This window comes from Porites lutea, chromosome 3, assembly GCF_958299795.1.
Source record: "Porites lutea chromosome 3, jaPorLute2.1, whole genome shotgun sequence".
Lineage (NCBI taxonomy): Eukaryota > Metazoa > Cnidaria > Anthozoa > Scleractinia > Poritidae > Porites > Porites lutea.
Window position 1 is genome coordinate 30,385,326 of NC_133203.1, and position 17,913 is coordinate 30,403,238.

At 39.0% G+C, this 17,913-nt stretch overlaps 1 protein-coding gene across 1 annotated transcript in view; it reads right to left on the reverse strand.

Annotated features, from left to right (window-relative positions):
- Window positions 1–17,615, reverse strand: part of LOC140930903 (sacsin-like) — a 34,192-nt gene extending 16,577 nt beyond the window's left edge. Inside the window, exons 1-7 of the mRNA XM_073380623.1 lie at window positions 17,372–17,615; window positions 9,631–9,690; window positions 9,391–9,497; window positions 6,839–6,949; window positions 6,349–6,496; window positions 1,826–2,786; window positions 457–1,031 (exon numbers count right to left, since the gene is read on the reverse strand). Coding sequence (XP_073236724.1) covers window positions 457–1,031; window positions 1,826–2,786; window positions 6,349–6,496; window positions 6,839–6,949; window positions 9,391–9,497; window positions 9,631–9,643 — 1,915 coding nt within the window. The 5' untranslated portion in view covers window positions 9,644–9,690; window positions 17,372–17,615. The remainder of the gene's footprint in view (window positions 1–456; window positions 1,032–1,825; window positions 2,787–6,348; window positions 6,497–6,838; window positions 6,950–9,390; window positions 9,498–9,630; window positions 9,691–17,371) is intronic.
- Between the last annotated feature and the right edge of the window lie 298 nt (window positions 17,616–17,913).

The following is a 17,913-nucleotide window of genomic DNA, read 5'->3' on the forward strand; positions in this document are numbered from 1 at the left end:
AAATTTGTTTGAAGTAACAAGTCTCACATGACCCAAAGAAAAATACTGAAAAATGAATTTCATAACTATTCACCATCTACCAAACTACGTTCAGCCATCTTAAAAGAACCCTTACTCTACCTTGTTTCTATTTTAATTTCTTTGTACCTTATTAGTCCTATCTCCTCAGGACTTCTTCATAAATTCATAGTCCACGCTCGTATCTAAGACGTACTGGTAAGGTACCGTTTTTCATAGGCTCGTTTGTCAATATCATTTTAGTCTTCTCCTTAAACAACCATTCCTGTCCATTCGTAAACAACGTTTGTACTAATAAGCTATTACTTTACAATATCTAACCGGCCAAATACCGGTCATGTCTGTTGAACAAAAATACTTTTGACGGGAAAAGGTATCCGGTGAGTGACGGCCAGTTATTTCAAGCCTTGATGCTTAATGATCGTTCTATTGACTTACCTTGTCCTGCTATCTCCTCAAAAACTGCTTGAAGATTCTTGTCAATTTTTGGGTCTAACAACCAATTTCTCATTCCCGGTAGGAGTTGCAGTGGATGCTCTGAAGTACAGATGTAAACATTATCACCGCAATCTGAAAAGGGTATGAAGGTCCCACTGGCAGTAGGTAGAAGCTCCAAACCAATCAGGTCTACAAAGTTGTTTTGTTCACATTTTGCGACATATTTCAAAAGAAACAACTTCTCCTCCCGATGTAGACGACTGTAACAGGATGGTGAGGCTTTAAACACGTGCCTCACTAATGAAGGAGTGATCTCTTTGATAGCCTGTCTATAGTTTTTAATGGATTTCAACACATGTTCGGGCAGGCTAGCGACATTTTGATTGGCGTCAATCAATGCTTTCAGAAGCAAATCTCTCGGCTCCTTGTCATCAAGACTGTCAAAGAGAACGTCCTCAACTTTCAGCCACCTGCCGCAATGAGTAGCAATCACATTCTCACGAACCAGCTTCTCAAAGAAAGGTTTTTGCACGCTTAACCAAGCTTGATCAATTTTGAATATATTTGGCCATGCTCTGTAAAAAAGAGTATTTCATCATAAAATATCAGTGTCAATTTCCGATTAATTTACCTACCACAATTCCTAAAGAGGTCGTAGTTTATCTGTGAAAGAATGACTAATCAATTTTTCTTTGCAGCTGAGTATAAAGACAATTAACAAGACAGATCAGACCGGATTGATCGGCTGAAACCCTTGGGGCTTTTTTCAGTTGCTCAGACTTAAAGGGTCTTGTGTCCCAAGTAGCAGTATCAACGTCAATGTATTAAGACAAAATCCATTATGCGATTGAGCAATTTAAAATTGCAGTGGACAAAAACCTTGTACCAGAATAATTTCAAGCATATTGCATTCTTTTTCACACTTTTCAAGGGCTAAAAATGTAATAAGTTGAATGAAATAACTCCGAAGAAGAGGTTCTTATTGGAGCCCGAAAAAAAAAATCAAAAAGCCTCAAATTTCACAGAATGAAATCATACGCATGACGATTTTACCTGTGTTTTCTCATTTCCTGTGAAATTTGAAATTTATTTTCTTGCGCTCCCTTAAGAAACTGTCTTTGGTGTTATTACAGATAACTAAGTACATCTATAGCCCTTGGAAAATGTAAAAAAGAATGCGATATGGCTTAAAATATTCTGGTGCAAGGTTTTTGTCCACTGAAAATTAAAATTACTCAATTTCCTAATGGATTCCGTCTTGCTTGACAGGAGTGACGTTTCAGATAAACTAAAACTTAAGACATTTCCGGTCTCTGGTATTCAGGGACGTATTATGCTACAGATATTAAAAGTAGAAAAACTCAATTACCTGTAGACTGCGTTTGGCTGAATTTTGAATGTGTTGATGGCTTCCGTTATCATCATCACGTAAGCTTTTGGCACAGCTTCCTCCATCAAACATCGATTCCACAGCAACTGTTTCTTGTCAGTAAGCTTATCTCGGTCGTCTTCATCTGCATTTGGCGTTTTAATGTAATGTCGGTTCTGGTTTAATGCAAAGAATCCATTCACATGAACTGGCAAACCTGTCATGCTCTTCTTTTGTACTGGCAAAGGTAGAGCGCAAAACACGTGGCCTTCAATGGGAGAGGCTAGCACATCACTCCGTAGTGCCATAGCAACACCAACGGACGGTAAATAGCTGAGTTCTTTATCTGTCAGGAGGTTTTCAAAATCACGTGAGACGTCAACTCCGCAGCAGTAGTTGGTGGTAAGGAAGGAGTGTTTTTGTACGCCGTCAACTGTCTGTGTCTCGATTATGATTGGATAAGTAACGGCGACAGGCTCTTGCATGTGTTTACCTTGTTCGATTTGGTTTTGGAACTCTTTCCTTTTACTTCGAACCAGTTCCAGACTTTCCTCGGTGATCTTTGCATGAAAAATTCTTTTAGGTTCAGACTCATATTTCTCTCGTATGTAAAGTTCAATTTTTTCCAGATTTCGCAGAAACAGGAGAACGAGGTGAGCGTCAGCAATGAAACTGCCAAATAAACCCTGCATCTTTTCGTCAGAATACAATGTCTCCGATAAGCTGGAGGCGATGTCCCGCAAGGGAAATCGAAACAACGTCCCGTTGTAAAACCCTTGTGTAAAGACGTCGTCGTCGCAGTCGAATACTCCTTTGAAAGGATGAAACTGATCTGGAATTTGGTCCATTTCTTCTTTTTGTTTCTTTAAACGCCACATGAATCCTGTTCGGGAATCACCAAAGTGCATTTCTTGTGGGTCGATAAAACCAATTTGACTGTCGCTGAGGATGCTTGGTAAATCTGTGACGATGGAACACATTAGACATAAGGCATTAAATTGCTAACTAAATCAATAAAAGGCCATACTCTCTGAAATGGTTAAGACCGAAGATATGCTGATAACCATGCAGATATGTGCAAAGCGTATGAACGAAGGATTAAACTGAATACTTTATATCATGGGTGACAAATTACTCCTTAATTTCGGCGCAAAATTTCAGTATAAGTATATAATTTCACAAGTGAAATTACAAAATTACAGTGACAACGTTTTTATAATTTTACTCTCCTAAGGTGCACTTAGCCTGCGAGAGCATCCGGTTTTTTCAGCTTTAGTTTCACCCGCCGAGAAAAACCGTCTGCGAAAACGAGCCGAGAAAAAATTTCCGTGACGTCAGCTGTTAGTGACCAATCACAATTCACCTTGCATATTCGAAGAAGAAACGCGCGAGTTTTTGCGCGGATCTTGCGCAAACGCGTTGGAAAATATGGCTGAGTATGCGTTCAGGAAAGAATGGGAAGTTTTTGGGTTTGAAAGACTCAACAAGCATGAAGCAGATGAAGATGAAGCCTTGCGACTTGTTGAATCAAAGAGCGATGTTTTCGTCAATCTTCCACTGTTTTCGGAAAGTCTGTAGTATTTCGGGCTTTGTCTCTTGTGTATTCTTATGTGGAACCAACAAACTAGACACGAAAAAACCGGATGCTCTCGCAGGCTATACCGAACGTGTGCACAGCCGCCCTTTTTCTAGCCTGGGAACCGCAGACGTCTTTTTTTTCCTCAGAACGACGCGTTTACCTTTCGTGGGACTGATGAATGAAATAAACACCAAAAGGATTCATATTGAAGAAAACATTTGGGGAAATTTTTCATCTGGAGAACTCTTTCATAGTTTGTCGTGTGCCGCTTTAGATGATTTTTTAGTATCCTTTATCTTTGAAAGGTAGGACATGTGGTAATTGATTTTCAATGCCTGGTTGCTCCTTGGTTCAGACAGAATGTACATTGATCAGATCGAAAGCATTTTATATTTGTTCTAATATTTCTTTAAATATATGTTCTTTTTAAGGTTTTAATTTCCATAGTTTTTATAAGAGGAGTCGAACACCGTAGCTGAATGTCATCTTGACTATGATCAATTTACTGCTGTAAATATTTGTTTCACGCTGGGTCCGGCCCAGGTTTATAATCTTTCAGATCATTGTTTTGTGGCGATACTTGTAGGATTGTGAATTATTTACTAGCGACTGTCAGAGTTTTCTGAATCAGTCAAGGATGTGTCTGTACAATCGATTCACCACCTTTTGTCGGCGCTGGTTAAATTGAAATAAATCACGGGTCTGAGCGAGATGTAATGAAGCTATGTTATTTTCCTTTCGCTGTAGGGAGTTATTTTGTCCACGTTTTGTTATGTCACGTACTACCCTTATAGTTGTGAAATTCACGTTCCAAATCGTAAGACATGCCAGCGCGCGAGGTCGCGATGAGTCACTCGAGCTGTATTCTAACCTTTGATGTGATTGGCGAACATCAAAACAAAAGTTTTTACGTCACGGAAATCGTTTTGTCGCTCGTGTTCGCAGACGTTATTTTGTCGGAGGGAGAGAAGCGACGACCAGAAATGCGTTTGCAGTTCGCAGGCTAAGGTGCATTCTATTCGCGAAACGTTTGTGTTTCAAACCAAAATATGCACATTTCGCACATTCATACGTGGTTTAGTTTGCTTTTCCTTCTTGTCTTCGCCGCGAGGATCAAAAAAAGGCCCACATTGTTTCTTGTTTTTTCCCTCTATTTTTCTCATCACGAGAAGCAGGAGGACATGCCGTTAGCATGGTAAATGATCCGTTTTTAGATCTTTTTTTTTCGGTTGTGAAGAATCCATATGACCTGAGATCACATATCCGTTTCTGGATTCTTCCGAAAAAAGGCACTCTAAATGTACAATAACAAGGTTTAGAATCAGAACTGACAAGAGACGAACCAGTAGGCTAATTTACAAGCGTGGCCAAGGATTGATTGCGCAAGTAGAATCACACAGAACTTGAAGTGATTATGACTTCCATACTGTTATCGCAAAAGTACTTGGCCTAATATTGCTCAAACTAATTTATACTTCATTAGGAGAAAACAACGAAAACGAGCAACTGACAAGATTTGAAAACCTTACACTGCAAACTGTACCTTCTCTGAGTTTTAACAAGAATTGCTGTATAATCGAACACCCGGATTTGGCAAAGGTTTTTGTTTTCTTTTTTTTTGTTATTTTGTGTTATCCCAGCTCAGTAAAATCATTTGGAAAATGGCCCCTTATAAATAGAAAAGGGTCTATGCCACGCTATTTGCTATCTTTTTAAAAAGCTAAAACGTTTTTCGCATCAATTGAAATCCAAAAAAATGGTCCAGTTTTGTTATTTAGGACTGTATTTAGGCATTCTGTTACAGCAAGGGTGCGACAAAAACGGGGTCCACTTGCCCCAGACAAGTGGTTTTGATCAGTGGACAAATAGGTCATCATCCTTAAAATAAAAATTAAATTACACGGTGCTTTGAACAAGTTTCAGTAAAGTATGATAGTAGTTTTTGTTTGTCTTACGGATTATAGTCTTCAAACGGTCGTAATTCGACTTTGTAGAAATTTTAGAGATTGTTTTGGTGGGGGTCTTAGTTTTCGTAATTACGAAAACCAAGAGGGGTCTTAGTTTTCGAAATTACGAAAACTAAGACCCCTAAATTTACCGTTAAATTTGACCTAAAACTCGGTGGAAAGGATCGAAGATGACATAATTTGACAGATCAGACCTATGTCGGTTACAATTTGACTTTATATTTCGACGGATTCGATTTTAGGGGGTTTTAGTTTTCGTAATCTCGAAAACTAAGACGGGTCTTAGGTCTTAGGTCTTAGTTTTCGAGGGTCTTAGTTTTCACAACACCCCTGGTGTGATTGAGAAGAAACATAGTTGTGACAGCCGAACGGTATGAGTTCGAAAGTTTCAGGTTTCTTGGAAAGAAACCTTCCCCTACCGGGTAGTACATGATGCAAACGAAAACACAGTATATAAGCATATAATTACTTGTATGAGTACTTTATTGACACTTAAAATGCTGTATGTTTTATCTGAGTTCCATGCTTCATTAGAACTTTAATTTGATTTAACTTGACACGCAATGACAATTAGACCTGAGCTTTGGACAAGTACAACTAGAACCTCACTTGTCCATTGGAAAAGTGAAAAAGTTTAAAGTTTTTTCTAACCCCGACAGAGGATTGTAAGGATGGATGCATGTGGATTGAAACTTGAAAAAGTTGGGCCAGCCTAGTTTTGATGCTATGACTGCAAAAATTATTAAAGGAAAATATTATGGTAAGTATTCCCTGATTCCCTTTATTTTGCTTGATATCTTCTTCGCAACGCGAAAGGAGAATTTTTGTGTATGGGTTAAGGCACTTAGTCATGCTTTCAGCAAAGAATTGACCTGAAACCGCAATATCCTCGTAACATAGCCCCTGTAATCCTCTTGCGAACGGAGGATGTTCTCAGTCCCCGGTTTTTCCACATGCGTTAATCGTGATTCGCCTACCTGTCAAGTGAAATACTGACTTAAATCCCAGGCCAAACCGACCAACTTTCATAGGATCTTTAACTTTATTGCTGTCATATATCTTTCTGATACCTTCCCAATCGCCTTTGGTGAACTGGGCATCATTATAGGCATACAGCGCTGGACCCTGTTTTCAAAGAAAAAGTTTCTGTAAATATTAGTTGGCCCTCCTTGCCTCGATCGCATCTATAGAATTCAAAACAATTTGGAAAGAGGGCCAATTGACATGGTGGAAAGAAATTAAGTAACATTTGGAATATAGTATATAATATACCCTTTGTTCACCACTAATAAAAAACTGGTAACGAAACAGCCCTACCCCCTCTCCCACGTTAACCTGTTACTCCCACTCTCTCTTTCTCATCACGAAACTTGATGGTTACAACACGCCCTGCCAGCACGCAAGGTTACAACTGATTAGAGCAACCTTATTTTACACCCAGTGTCAAATTGTGATTGTGAAACTTACTTGAAACTTTGCCAGACTTGTGTTATAGAGTTTCTGTGCCGAGTAGCTGTGTTTGTCATAAAGGAACTTAACTTCAGTTGCACCTGCATCTTCAGCGTTTTGAATAAGCTCCTATTAAAACAATCATTGTTGACTTATCAAATAACTGGCTCGTTTAACTTTGAGCTACTAAATTACACTACAGCACGTAACATGGAACGCCGCACTCTATGACATTAACTTTGGATCCTAGCGGTATTTTGATTAGCAGTCAGGCAAATTGTTTCACCGGAGAACTGCACTTTATTGGGTTTCTCAACAGAATAGTTTCATTACTAATAATTTTCACTAAAAACATATTAAACAAGGTTTAATTGAGGATCTCAATGGCGTGGTGGCTTTTACGGTTATCAGCTAAAGTTTTGGCTCTTTTACGGCTGTCGGTTAATTTTTTTCAGTTAAGGTTAACAACGAAGTTAAAAATTAACTTCCTTTGTTTCCAAAAGTTAAATATTAATTAACCTGTATTTTTTGTATCTTTAAATCAAAATAAAGGTCTTCGGATCATCTCGGGATGAAATAAGATATATTCTTTTGAAAGATTTTAACTTTTGATAGATCATACTTTTATAAAGTATTCCACTTCTAATATTATTTTACACAGAGAAGTGTCAATAGTCAATTTAAAAATAATCTTCGTGAATAAGCAAAAGCAGACACGCGAACGCCCAACTCGAGGCCGGAGCGCGACATTCATTATAAGAGAAATGGCCGTTTTCACGTTTTCACACTAGAAGACGGATTATACTTGTGAGACGGGTTATCCGTTTGATGATTCGAAGTGTCAGATAGGTAATACTTCTTAATTGGAAAATGGAATAGTTTTAATTTTGAAGGAACAATCCGCCTGACTTCTGCAGACGGGATTATCCGTTCCAGATAGCCTGTGTACAGCCACCCCCTCCCGCCAGAAAAAGTCGGAGAATGGGTGACTGTGGGGAGGACGCGACTGTAGACAGGCGAGTCTCAGATGGATAATCCATTTCTAGCTACTCTAGTGTGAAAAGGGCCAATAACAAAATTTCCGTGTCCAGTGTTTTTAATGATAGCGAAGGACTGTACGGAACGACTGTTTGCCGTTGCCTTGTCCGTAGGCCTCATTATTCCGCGCGGCTAATGCGTTTCGGGTCACGTGGTCCGAGCGAGTTCGCCACCGAGATGCCTTGACCGAGATTGCGTGGGAAGGCGCCGTACAGGGACTAGGCATGGCAACGTCTACCGTAGCGTCAGAGAAAAACAGGGAAATGTTGTTTATCGGCAACGTGTTTTACAAACAGTGACATCTCTGCGTGTTGTTTCACAACTATTTCGAGGGCATGGCCTCCTGAAAATCGCAAATATTAATCCCCAGCAAGAAGACAGATTTTCGCTATGCAAAAACTTAGTTCCCCGAGAGAGCAGCGGAAATGGAGCCTACAATCTTGGACAAAATAAATGGAAACCCTAGACCCCCCCCCCCCCCCCCCAGGATGGGAAAATGGCGCGTTTTTGACCTTCGCGCGGCTACATCCTTGATTTGGGGGGGATGGGGGTTTGCTGTTCCATTTTATTTTGTCCAAGATTGTAGGTCTTGGTCAACACTTCGCCTAACGTGCGTACGGAGTCACACTAGCAGGGAAATAAAAAACGCAACCATAAGTGAGTTTAGTACCTTCATTAAAAGTAGGAAATCTTTTACGGTTAACTTTGTTTTTAATCCCATTTACGGATAATGGTTACAATTTTTCAATTTTCATGGCTATCGACTAAATTTCTGGCCGTTTGACGCCTATCGGTTAACCCCATTGAGACCCTCTTAATTGTCTCAAACTCCACACAGCTAGTGACAAGGCATTTTGTAACAACGATATTTTCGGCGTTCCCCTTTTGTCTACAACTAGTCTAAGGTACTTGTAAATTATTTTGTTTTTTCCTTCATTTTTACTTCATATCCTGTTCTTAAACAATGGTGAAATTAACTTTAATAAATAAAATTTTTATTAAATTGAGGCAATTTTCAATTTTCTTATGAGACATTTTTTTTTATATTCCCTATATTTTACTTTGACAGGGATCGAACAAACTCGAAGTGCATGTCTACAACTTTTTCAATGAACAGCTTAGCTTTAGTGCAATACAAAGATTGGCCAGTGCGCAGCCTTGAAGCAAATGTAACTTGGGTCATGCTTCTATCCATTAAGTGTTGCAGCCTCAAAATAGCAAGGCATAGAACCCATGCACAACCATAACATATCCTGCGAAAATAGTCGGAAAGTACGACATGGAAACATATCGACTGCAACTTTGCAAACCTAGCTTCGATATCACTCCCAACGAGAAAACAACAAAACAAAACCAAAAACCAAAACCAATAAAAAAGGACCATGTGAATCTTTGCCGCAAAAAAAATGGGCTGCAACTTCGCCTTTCGTCCGTATTCCGAATAACAGATATACTTCCTTGCTTGCATTTACATCCTTATTCTTCCTATGACATGTCCCCTTGGTGCCTGTATTAACTTAAACAAGTCTTACCTTCAGTATCTGCCCATCATCAGGGTATTGATCAAGAATGGTCTTCAACTGTTGCAAGAGGGTTGGCTTTATCACGTTAAAATCTGAATCATCATCTTCTTCCATCACTACAGGAGAAAAAATCATAAAAGTTAGGAAGAATCTATGAGGATCAGCAGCGGCGACAGGAAAAACAGTCAAAGGTACCCTTTTCCAAGCTACAACGATAACCAATTTTTCTCAGGAATTTTTCTTACTTACTCTGTTCACTCATGGTGATCAAAAAAAGTCAAGACCCATAAACTTGTTGATATCCCTTTCCTAAGTAAAAAGAAAACATTCTTTTAGTTACCTATATGAATAACGCTACGTTTACACTAGATTGCGAGCAGTGTCTTATTTTTCTTTTGAGTTACGGAGATCAAGAGCACGTGTGAGGAGCGGAGCGCTCGCCGCGTGATGAGAGAAGGACGACCGCTCACGGTCTACGTTCACACGTCACCAGACAAATTTTCGACAGGTTGAAAATTCCGCTCACACGGAACCACCTTAACTGCATGGAAATTTAGACGCCAACCAGTTCAAAGATTCATGTAAAGAGAGCTCAACAGTCTCACCTACACTTCTATAATCAGAATGGGAGCCATGGCGGGCGCTTCCGGCGGCAAAAGGGAAAATGAAAAAGGGGAGGGAAGGGCAGGAGATATGTACAGATGAGACCAGATAAAGAAGCTATACTGTCTTCCAATTGCGAAGAAACATACCGCGGGTGTGCGAGAAAGGAGTACGAATTGATAATGGCGTTCTTGTATACGTTACATTGAGACCGTTTACAATAGGATTTGTCTTATTTGAAAACCGGGATTTGGGATAATAAAGCAAAATTTGGGCGAGATTTGAGATTGAATATGCACTCAGAATGCGGCGGGATGCTGAAAATATGAACGATAGGGATTAAGAAATTGAGCGGAAATTTGGCTGACACAAAGATGACACAATGAAAAAGAACATTGAAAACCCCTGTTTATATTAAACGCCAGCAGGTGGTTTACAGATGTTTTTACAAAGACTAAATATTGTCTGAAGAACAAAAGATTTAGATATTGATTGCGCGCTATCTGCGTAGAGTCAAATTATGCTTAAGTGCCCAGGAGTGTGTCGAAATTTCAAACTTACATGAACCTATTATCAAATTCGTTTTTTAAATTTCCAGGTACCAAAAAAATGATAGTAGTTAAAAAGTACCAATAGCCATAATGTCCCATTATGGCTCTTAAAAGCACATAATTCAAGTAAAGAGCGAACCAAATGATGTGCAACGAAAATATCTACTTAATTTCAAGCCCCTTTGTTCTTTGTTTTTTTCACATGAGGTCGTTTACTTGTTTTTTTCTTGATTACAAGGTTCTGTCTATTATATCTTGGAATCTGTTTCCATTTTGGCTTAATTCTTCCTAGTAGCTCAGTCAATTCCAAGCGTGCCTACCCCCCAGGGTCTTGTCGGCCTCGTCGGTGGGGAATTTGTCAGAAAACCTCCTTCCAGGGGTGGGGCATTCGCCAATTCTTCTGGATGCAGTTATTGTCGTTCCTTTTTCAATATTTCACCTAAAAATATTTCACCTTTTTCAATATTTCACCTAAAAAGGGGAGGGAAGGGCGGGAGATATGTACAGATGAGACCAGATAAAGAAGCTATACTGTCTTCCAATTGCGAAGAAACATACCGCGGGTGTGCGAGAAAGGAGTACGAATTGATAATGGCGTTCTTGTATACGTTACATTGAGACCGTTTACAATAGGATTTGTCTTATTTGAAAACCGGGATTTGGGATAATAAAGCAAAATTTGGGCGAGATTTGAGATTGAATATGCACACAGAATGCGGCGGGATGCTGAAAATATGAACGATAGGGATTAAGAAATTGAGCGGAAATTTGGCTGACACAAAGATGACACAATGAAAAAGAACACTGAAAACTCCTGTTTATGTTAAACGCCAGCAGGTGGTTTACAGATGTTTTTACAAAGACTAAATATTGTCTGAAGAACAAAAGATTTAGATATTGATTGCGCGCTATCTGCGTAGAGTCAAATTATGCTTAAGTGCCCAGGAGTGTGTCGAAATTTCAAACTTACATGAACCTATTATCAAATTCGTTTTTTAAATTTCCAGGTACCAAAAAAATGATAGTAGTTAAAAAGTACCAATAGCCATAATGTCCCATTATGGCTCTTAAAAGCACATAATTCAAGTAAAGAGCGAACCAAATGATGTTCAACGAAAATATCTACTTAATTTCAAGCCCCTTTGTTCTTTGTTCTTTTCACATGAGGTCGTTTACTTGTTTTTTTCTTGATTACAAGGTTCTGTCTATTATATCTTGGAATCTGTTTCCGTTTTGGATTAACTCTTCCTAATAGCTCAGTCAATTCCAAGCGTGCCTACCCCCCAGGGTCTTGTCGGCCCCGTCGGTGGGGAATTTGTCAGAAAACCTCCTTCCAGGGGTGGGGCATTCGCCAATTCTTCTGGATGCAGTTATTGTCGTTCCTTTTTCAATATGTCACCTAAAAATATGGCCTTTTAGATAGTAAGCTTTAAATATTTATTGTTTTATTGTTTTCTTATCATTTTGACATATACACAAAATATACATATAAAATATTAAAAAAGATGAGGCAAGGGAGCCCAAGGAAGCCAATAAGGCTTGTGTATAGGACCACCTTTAAAATTATGTTATGTCAATTACAATACTGAAATCGGCATTTCTATAAAGAATGTTTTCAATTTTTATATGAAAAAACCAGTGTGAGGCAAATCCGTCTACTCAGCTGATTGGTTCTTTCTCGGTCGGCATTTTGCAAAACGGAAACGGTCCAAGACGAGTATTTTTGTTTTTAAGCGAAGCCGGCAAATTCAAAATTGGCAGCCAAACAACGATAAAAAATACTGTCACTCCTTACAGCGAAACTACCAGAAAAAGCTAAAAAGATTGAAACTTTCCCCAGATTTCAATGATGGATGAAGAAGACGAACATTCTCGAAGAGTTTTATTATCCTGAGGATCTGGCAACTTTTGAAACAAGAACTGAAATAGGTATCATTAGAAGACCATAGACGATTTTATCAACCAACAGAAAATTGAAATTCTTTTTTTCATTGTGCCTAAGGTGGATAAGGTGACTACTACTTTTGGACTTAACACTTTTCAATACTTATCTATTTCCACCTGGAACTCTCTGTCCGATGAAACAAGAAGCGCTCCTGATCTTAATACTTTCAAACGATGTATAAAGCAGTTAACTTTTAAAAAATGGTTGTATATATAGGTGTGTGTAATTGAATGTCTATATGAAATGTATTTTAATTGTACTATTTATATTTTTATTTCATTTTACATATTATTTCTCTCTCGGAGATAATGGCTGAAATGCTGCTCGAAAATCCGAATTGAAATAAAGATATGATTGATTGATTGATTGATTGATTGATTGACGGGAAGCTAATGGTACGAAAAATGAGAAAACTGAAAGCTTACCTGCGTCCGATCTTAACCACCTTTTGTCAAATTTTTTGTTAGAGCGCATGCAGGAAAAACGGAGAAGAATACGAGCCAGCAACAGTTTTCAGTTTTGAGCACCTCTCACAGCGATACTTAATTGAGAAGAAATATCTGCATTCAACATACTTAAGCACAGTAAGTTGGAAGAATCCAGAAAAGTCTTTGCAGCGAAGCAAAGTCACGTTCTCACGAGCACAGCAAAGGAACTAGACTAACCGCAAGCTCAAGCCGTCGCGCCCCGTTTGAAGCCCTTTTTGAAGCAGGAGAATAGTATTCCGCGACTCCAATCCAGTTACGCTTCAAAGAACTGCACTTCGGTTTCCGAGCAAGAGACAAAATTAGTCAAGCGGTCCGTTGCTTAGTCCACCGCTCCAGGTTTTACAAGTGCAATCATAGGATCCATCAGCGGGTGCACAATATTTCATGGTATTGTGAATTGTCGAGAATGAAAGGAAGCGTCGAATTGTTATCGAGAGCGATGAAGACGATTGACATGATTGATTACTGACTTTGCCAACCTTGGCCTGTTTTGGATTAATTTTCCCAGTTTCAAACTTTCACTTGATTGATCCCCCGGGGGGGGGGGGGGGTACTCCCGCGAATTTTGGATAGGGGTGTATCGCAAAGGTTCGTGAACCCTAACCCTATTTAAGGACTAAGAAAGCGAAAAATAATACCCTTTTTAAGGCCCAATGCCGAAAAATGACACCCTATTCAAGGGAAAAACAAAATTATTAATAGCATGAAAAGGAAAACTTTATTTCTTCTCTGTAACATTGGATGTATAGCATCAAGCATAAAATACTAGAATGAGCCTAGTTGAATAATATGCAATCATAACCGGTGGGCGTTTTCATACTCCAGTATTAAATAGTACAATTAAGCTACCCTATCTGAGGACCACACCAGGGACACAGAAACAAAATGGTCAAAAACGATACCCTATTTAAGGACCGTGAACCTCAAAAACCATACCCTATTCCGCGGCACGTGCCTATATAGCCCATATATGGGAGTACCCCCCCCCCCCCCCGGGATTGATCCATATTTTGAAATCAAGAAAATGTTGTTTGATTGACTGAAAAACCCTTTCTCGAATTTTAGAATCAACAATTGCCTTTGTCAGATTCCGTTACAGACAATTTCACATAGACACATTAAATAGATTTGTTTTTCGAATTCCGGTGTGGTAGCTTGCTTTTCTCTGAGTCGCTCGCGTCATCAAGATATACGTCACGGCGGAAGCCTTTTAAGTGCAAGCCAGCGGAAGTGCATTTTACTATCAGAAAACCGAATAACTTGCTTGCTCGAACCGTATACTGGGAGCAATTTGCGTTGGGTGCTTCACGAGTTTTGATCGGATGCAAGAGAATTTCCATAAATATGGTATTTGCAGCTTATTTCTGGGAAAACACAATTTTGCTGTTGTCCAGGGTTGGGCATATCCACTCTATTTTTAAGGCCCACCGTAGGGTCGGCCCCATTGTGAGGCATTTTCAGCTTTTCCAAAACGAAACGACAAATGCCCAGGGAGGGAATTGACTGATCGATGATGTTTTGTTCCTAGTGGCGTTGTTAAATTCGATACTCGTCACGTTTCTCAAAGCGAGACTCCGTCACTGTCCGTAAATGATAAAATTAGGCAGTAGGCTTCACTCGTACAAACAGACGGAATATTTTATTTCGGCATTTCACTGAATCAGAGCCAAACTAATAACAATGCCAATACCTTGCTAGCAGAGTTTCCTTTTCCTTTGTATTTCTACTTACTGACTTTACTGTTATAGTTAACAAATAGATTCCATGTTGCCGTGCGTCTGTTCAGTAATAGATTACAGATGACGTCAAAATGTCGTAAAAACAAAGAAGTGGCACACGAGCCGCAGGCCAGTGTGTCACTGTTGTTTTTACCACATTTTGACGTCCTCTGTGATCTATTACTGAACAGACCCACGGCAACATGGAATCTATTTGTTTTATACAATGATCAGAAAAGAAAAAGACCGATACACATACCTGCCTCGAACCGCTTGACCTTTTGAGGATTTGTGCTAGTTTAGGCATTTTTTTAAGTCCCAAACCCAACTTTTCATCTTAGCTTCTTCTTTATCTTACTTGTGTACAGTTTCTTCGAAAAGTTTTTCACCGTCTTTTCTTGCTCAAAGAAGAATAATAGCGAAAACATTTTGCAAAACAGCGAGTCTCTCGTAGCGAAGACACACGATGGCAACTGTTGTGAACATTTCTTGTAGTTTAGGCATTGTCAAGTAGTCAATAGCTTTTTTGGTCTCCGTTTCTCCATTTTTCTTCTTTGTAAAAAGCTCCTGCTAAACTTTTTCCAAAGCTTTCACTTGCCTCAATCCGCAAAAATCTCACAAACATTTTCAAAACCGCGTGCCATGTTGAACAAAACAAAGAAAACAAGTTTCCCGTGACGTCATCCATGTATCTGTACTCTAATAGATCATGGGTAGCGACCAATCACAGCGCGCGTAGCATTCACATCATTGTATTAAGATAATATAAGCGACATATAAGTACAGTAATTCCTTAAATTAGTGGAATTTGGTCAGCCTAGCAGGAGGGTCTGAATGGGGTTAACTGACTAGCGACAAACGGCGAAAAATATAACTGACTACCAACAAAATTAACGATATAAAAATTACCGACTACCGACGGTACGACGAATGGTACCTTTTATTTGATATTACTGAAGCTTTAACAAACCAGACTTAAAAAGAGCTTCAAAAGCGCTTCGCACAGATTCTAAAAATAGTCTACGTCTGATGAGATCTGATAAGACCCCCAGAATGACTTAGACAAACTTTGCTTCTCGCTCCTGAAAGGCTTTGTATGCGCGTTTACCGAATGTTGAGTCAAACCATTGTTTTTTTCGCGTATTTTTATCGGGATATGGTAAACAACAAGCCTTGCAGCTGGGAAGAATGTGAGAGGGACTCAAGGATCCCTGAAAAAGTGGTCTGAGTCACTAAATAAATGCGAGAAATCCGGAAAGTAAGCGAAGTAAGCGGTGTTTTGTGGCAGTGATCAGACAGCCGGGAAATGTTCTGAAAGAGATAGTAGATACATGACAGTCTTAAATTTATTCCATTTTCACGAATTCTCCGATTTAATTCTTCTAAAACATAAAATGCTTCTTTAGAAATCTAAAGCGATTTCAAACATTACCCTTGGTTTGAGGTAGACTCAATAGTCGATGTGAATCTTCATTGTTTTCAACTACCAGAAATGGCCAATGTTGGTGTGAGTCTCGTCTCAGTGGGGGGTGGGGTCACGTTTTTGTGACGTCATATTTTTCAGCGCTAATGCAATCAAAAGATTAATTAACAATGAATGAAGAAGTTTTGTATTTGAAAAGAGTTTAAATTGTAGGAATGAAATATCGAATATCGTAATATTTAAAAGAATTAAGGCGCAGGTCCTGGCTAACAAACCAGCCCATTTTTTAACCTTTTTTTTTTCTTTTCTAAAAATGTCTACAAAAATCTATTGAAAGCTGGACCTTTACTAAAATGTAAACAACACATCTTTCTGGGCTGGTATATTATCGGAACGTTCGAGAAACGGGCCCCTAGGATCGAAAATCTCAGAAAATATATTTGAAATTGTACACATTTACAGGAAAAAAAAAATCAGCTCTTAAAAATTCTCGGTTAATTACCAAGTTTCTTTAAAACTTCGCTTTAGCCACATTTTTCACTGCAAGAACCGTAGAAAGTAATCGACTTCTCGCACGTAACAGGAAGTAATATAACTAGATCGACCAATACATTTGCAAATAGTCCCTTTCAAAAGTACAGAGTGCATGAGGCAAAAAGAAAATGACTGCTTATCATACAAAAGGAACGATTGACTGAAAGGAAAGATAAACGTCCAAACCTTTGAGTTACCGTTTAATATCAACGAAGCGATTCTTACGAATAGAAATCGCTGAGCAACAAACGCAGACTGCAGCCTGGCAGGTAAACATTGTTATGAAATGCTTTAACAGATGCCCTATACCTAAACTAGACTTTTAGAAGACTTGAAGTTTTAGGGATGGGGAATCTGTTAAAGTATTTCATAATAATGCATGTTGACCTCGTTTATCTGCTAGTCTGCAGTCTGCCTTTGTCGAAAACCGCATAGAAATGCATTGTATTTGCCAAAAATAGACTTCGTCTTAAAATTTTTATTTGTCAACTTTCCAATATTTTGCTCATATTTCTCGTTCTTTGATCCAATGCAGGGTAATTTGCGACCCTTTCCCACAATATAGCAACTGATTTGGCAGAAATCGTCACTTAAAACGGTAGGTTTCTCGGAATACATTACGATCAGCGCGTGCAGTCAGGCTTAGCGAAGCGACAGAATTGAACGCAATTCAACTAAACGAGCCGTCGGTCACTTTATATAAATTATAAATATTACCTGTGACATACCTTTTTTGAATTAACTTCGTTTTCGCTGATTCACCGAGATATAACACTAAATCGACTTCGCGTCCTCAGTACACTGCAAGTCGGCAGCTTTCCGGGAAATTCAATGTAATCAGAGTAAATGTCACTTTAGCAGTTTTTCTCGGAATCTATGTGGTTCATTGCACCTGCATGGCTTCTTCCCAGGCCTTCTCGGTCAAAGTATCCGAAACGACACGCTACGGCACTTTCTTCTATCAAATGTGCATGGACGGGTTGGATTTTCAGTTGAATAATATATGTTTAAATCTGAAGGAGGAATCCCTTTCAACGTTAATCTTCTATGATCCCTTCACGTTTCTCGGAAGTTGTTTTGGTGCTTTCCCGGAAACACTACTGTTACTAGGTAATATTTCAGAAATATGCTGGTAAAGATCTTTAGAACTTTACTTAAGGGTGGTTTCAGGTAAATAAACAAAATTTTAATCTTTTCTGTGTTTGTATTTAAGGGATAAAACAGTGTTTCCTTATCAACTCTTAGCATCTAAGACTTTTGCTTGTTGGCA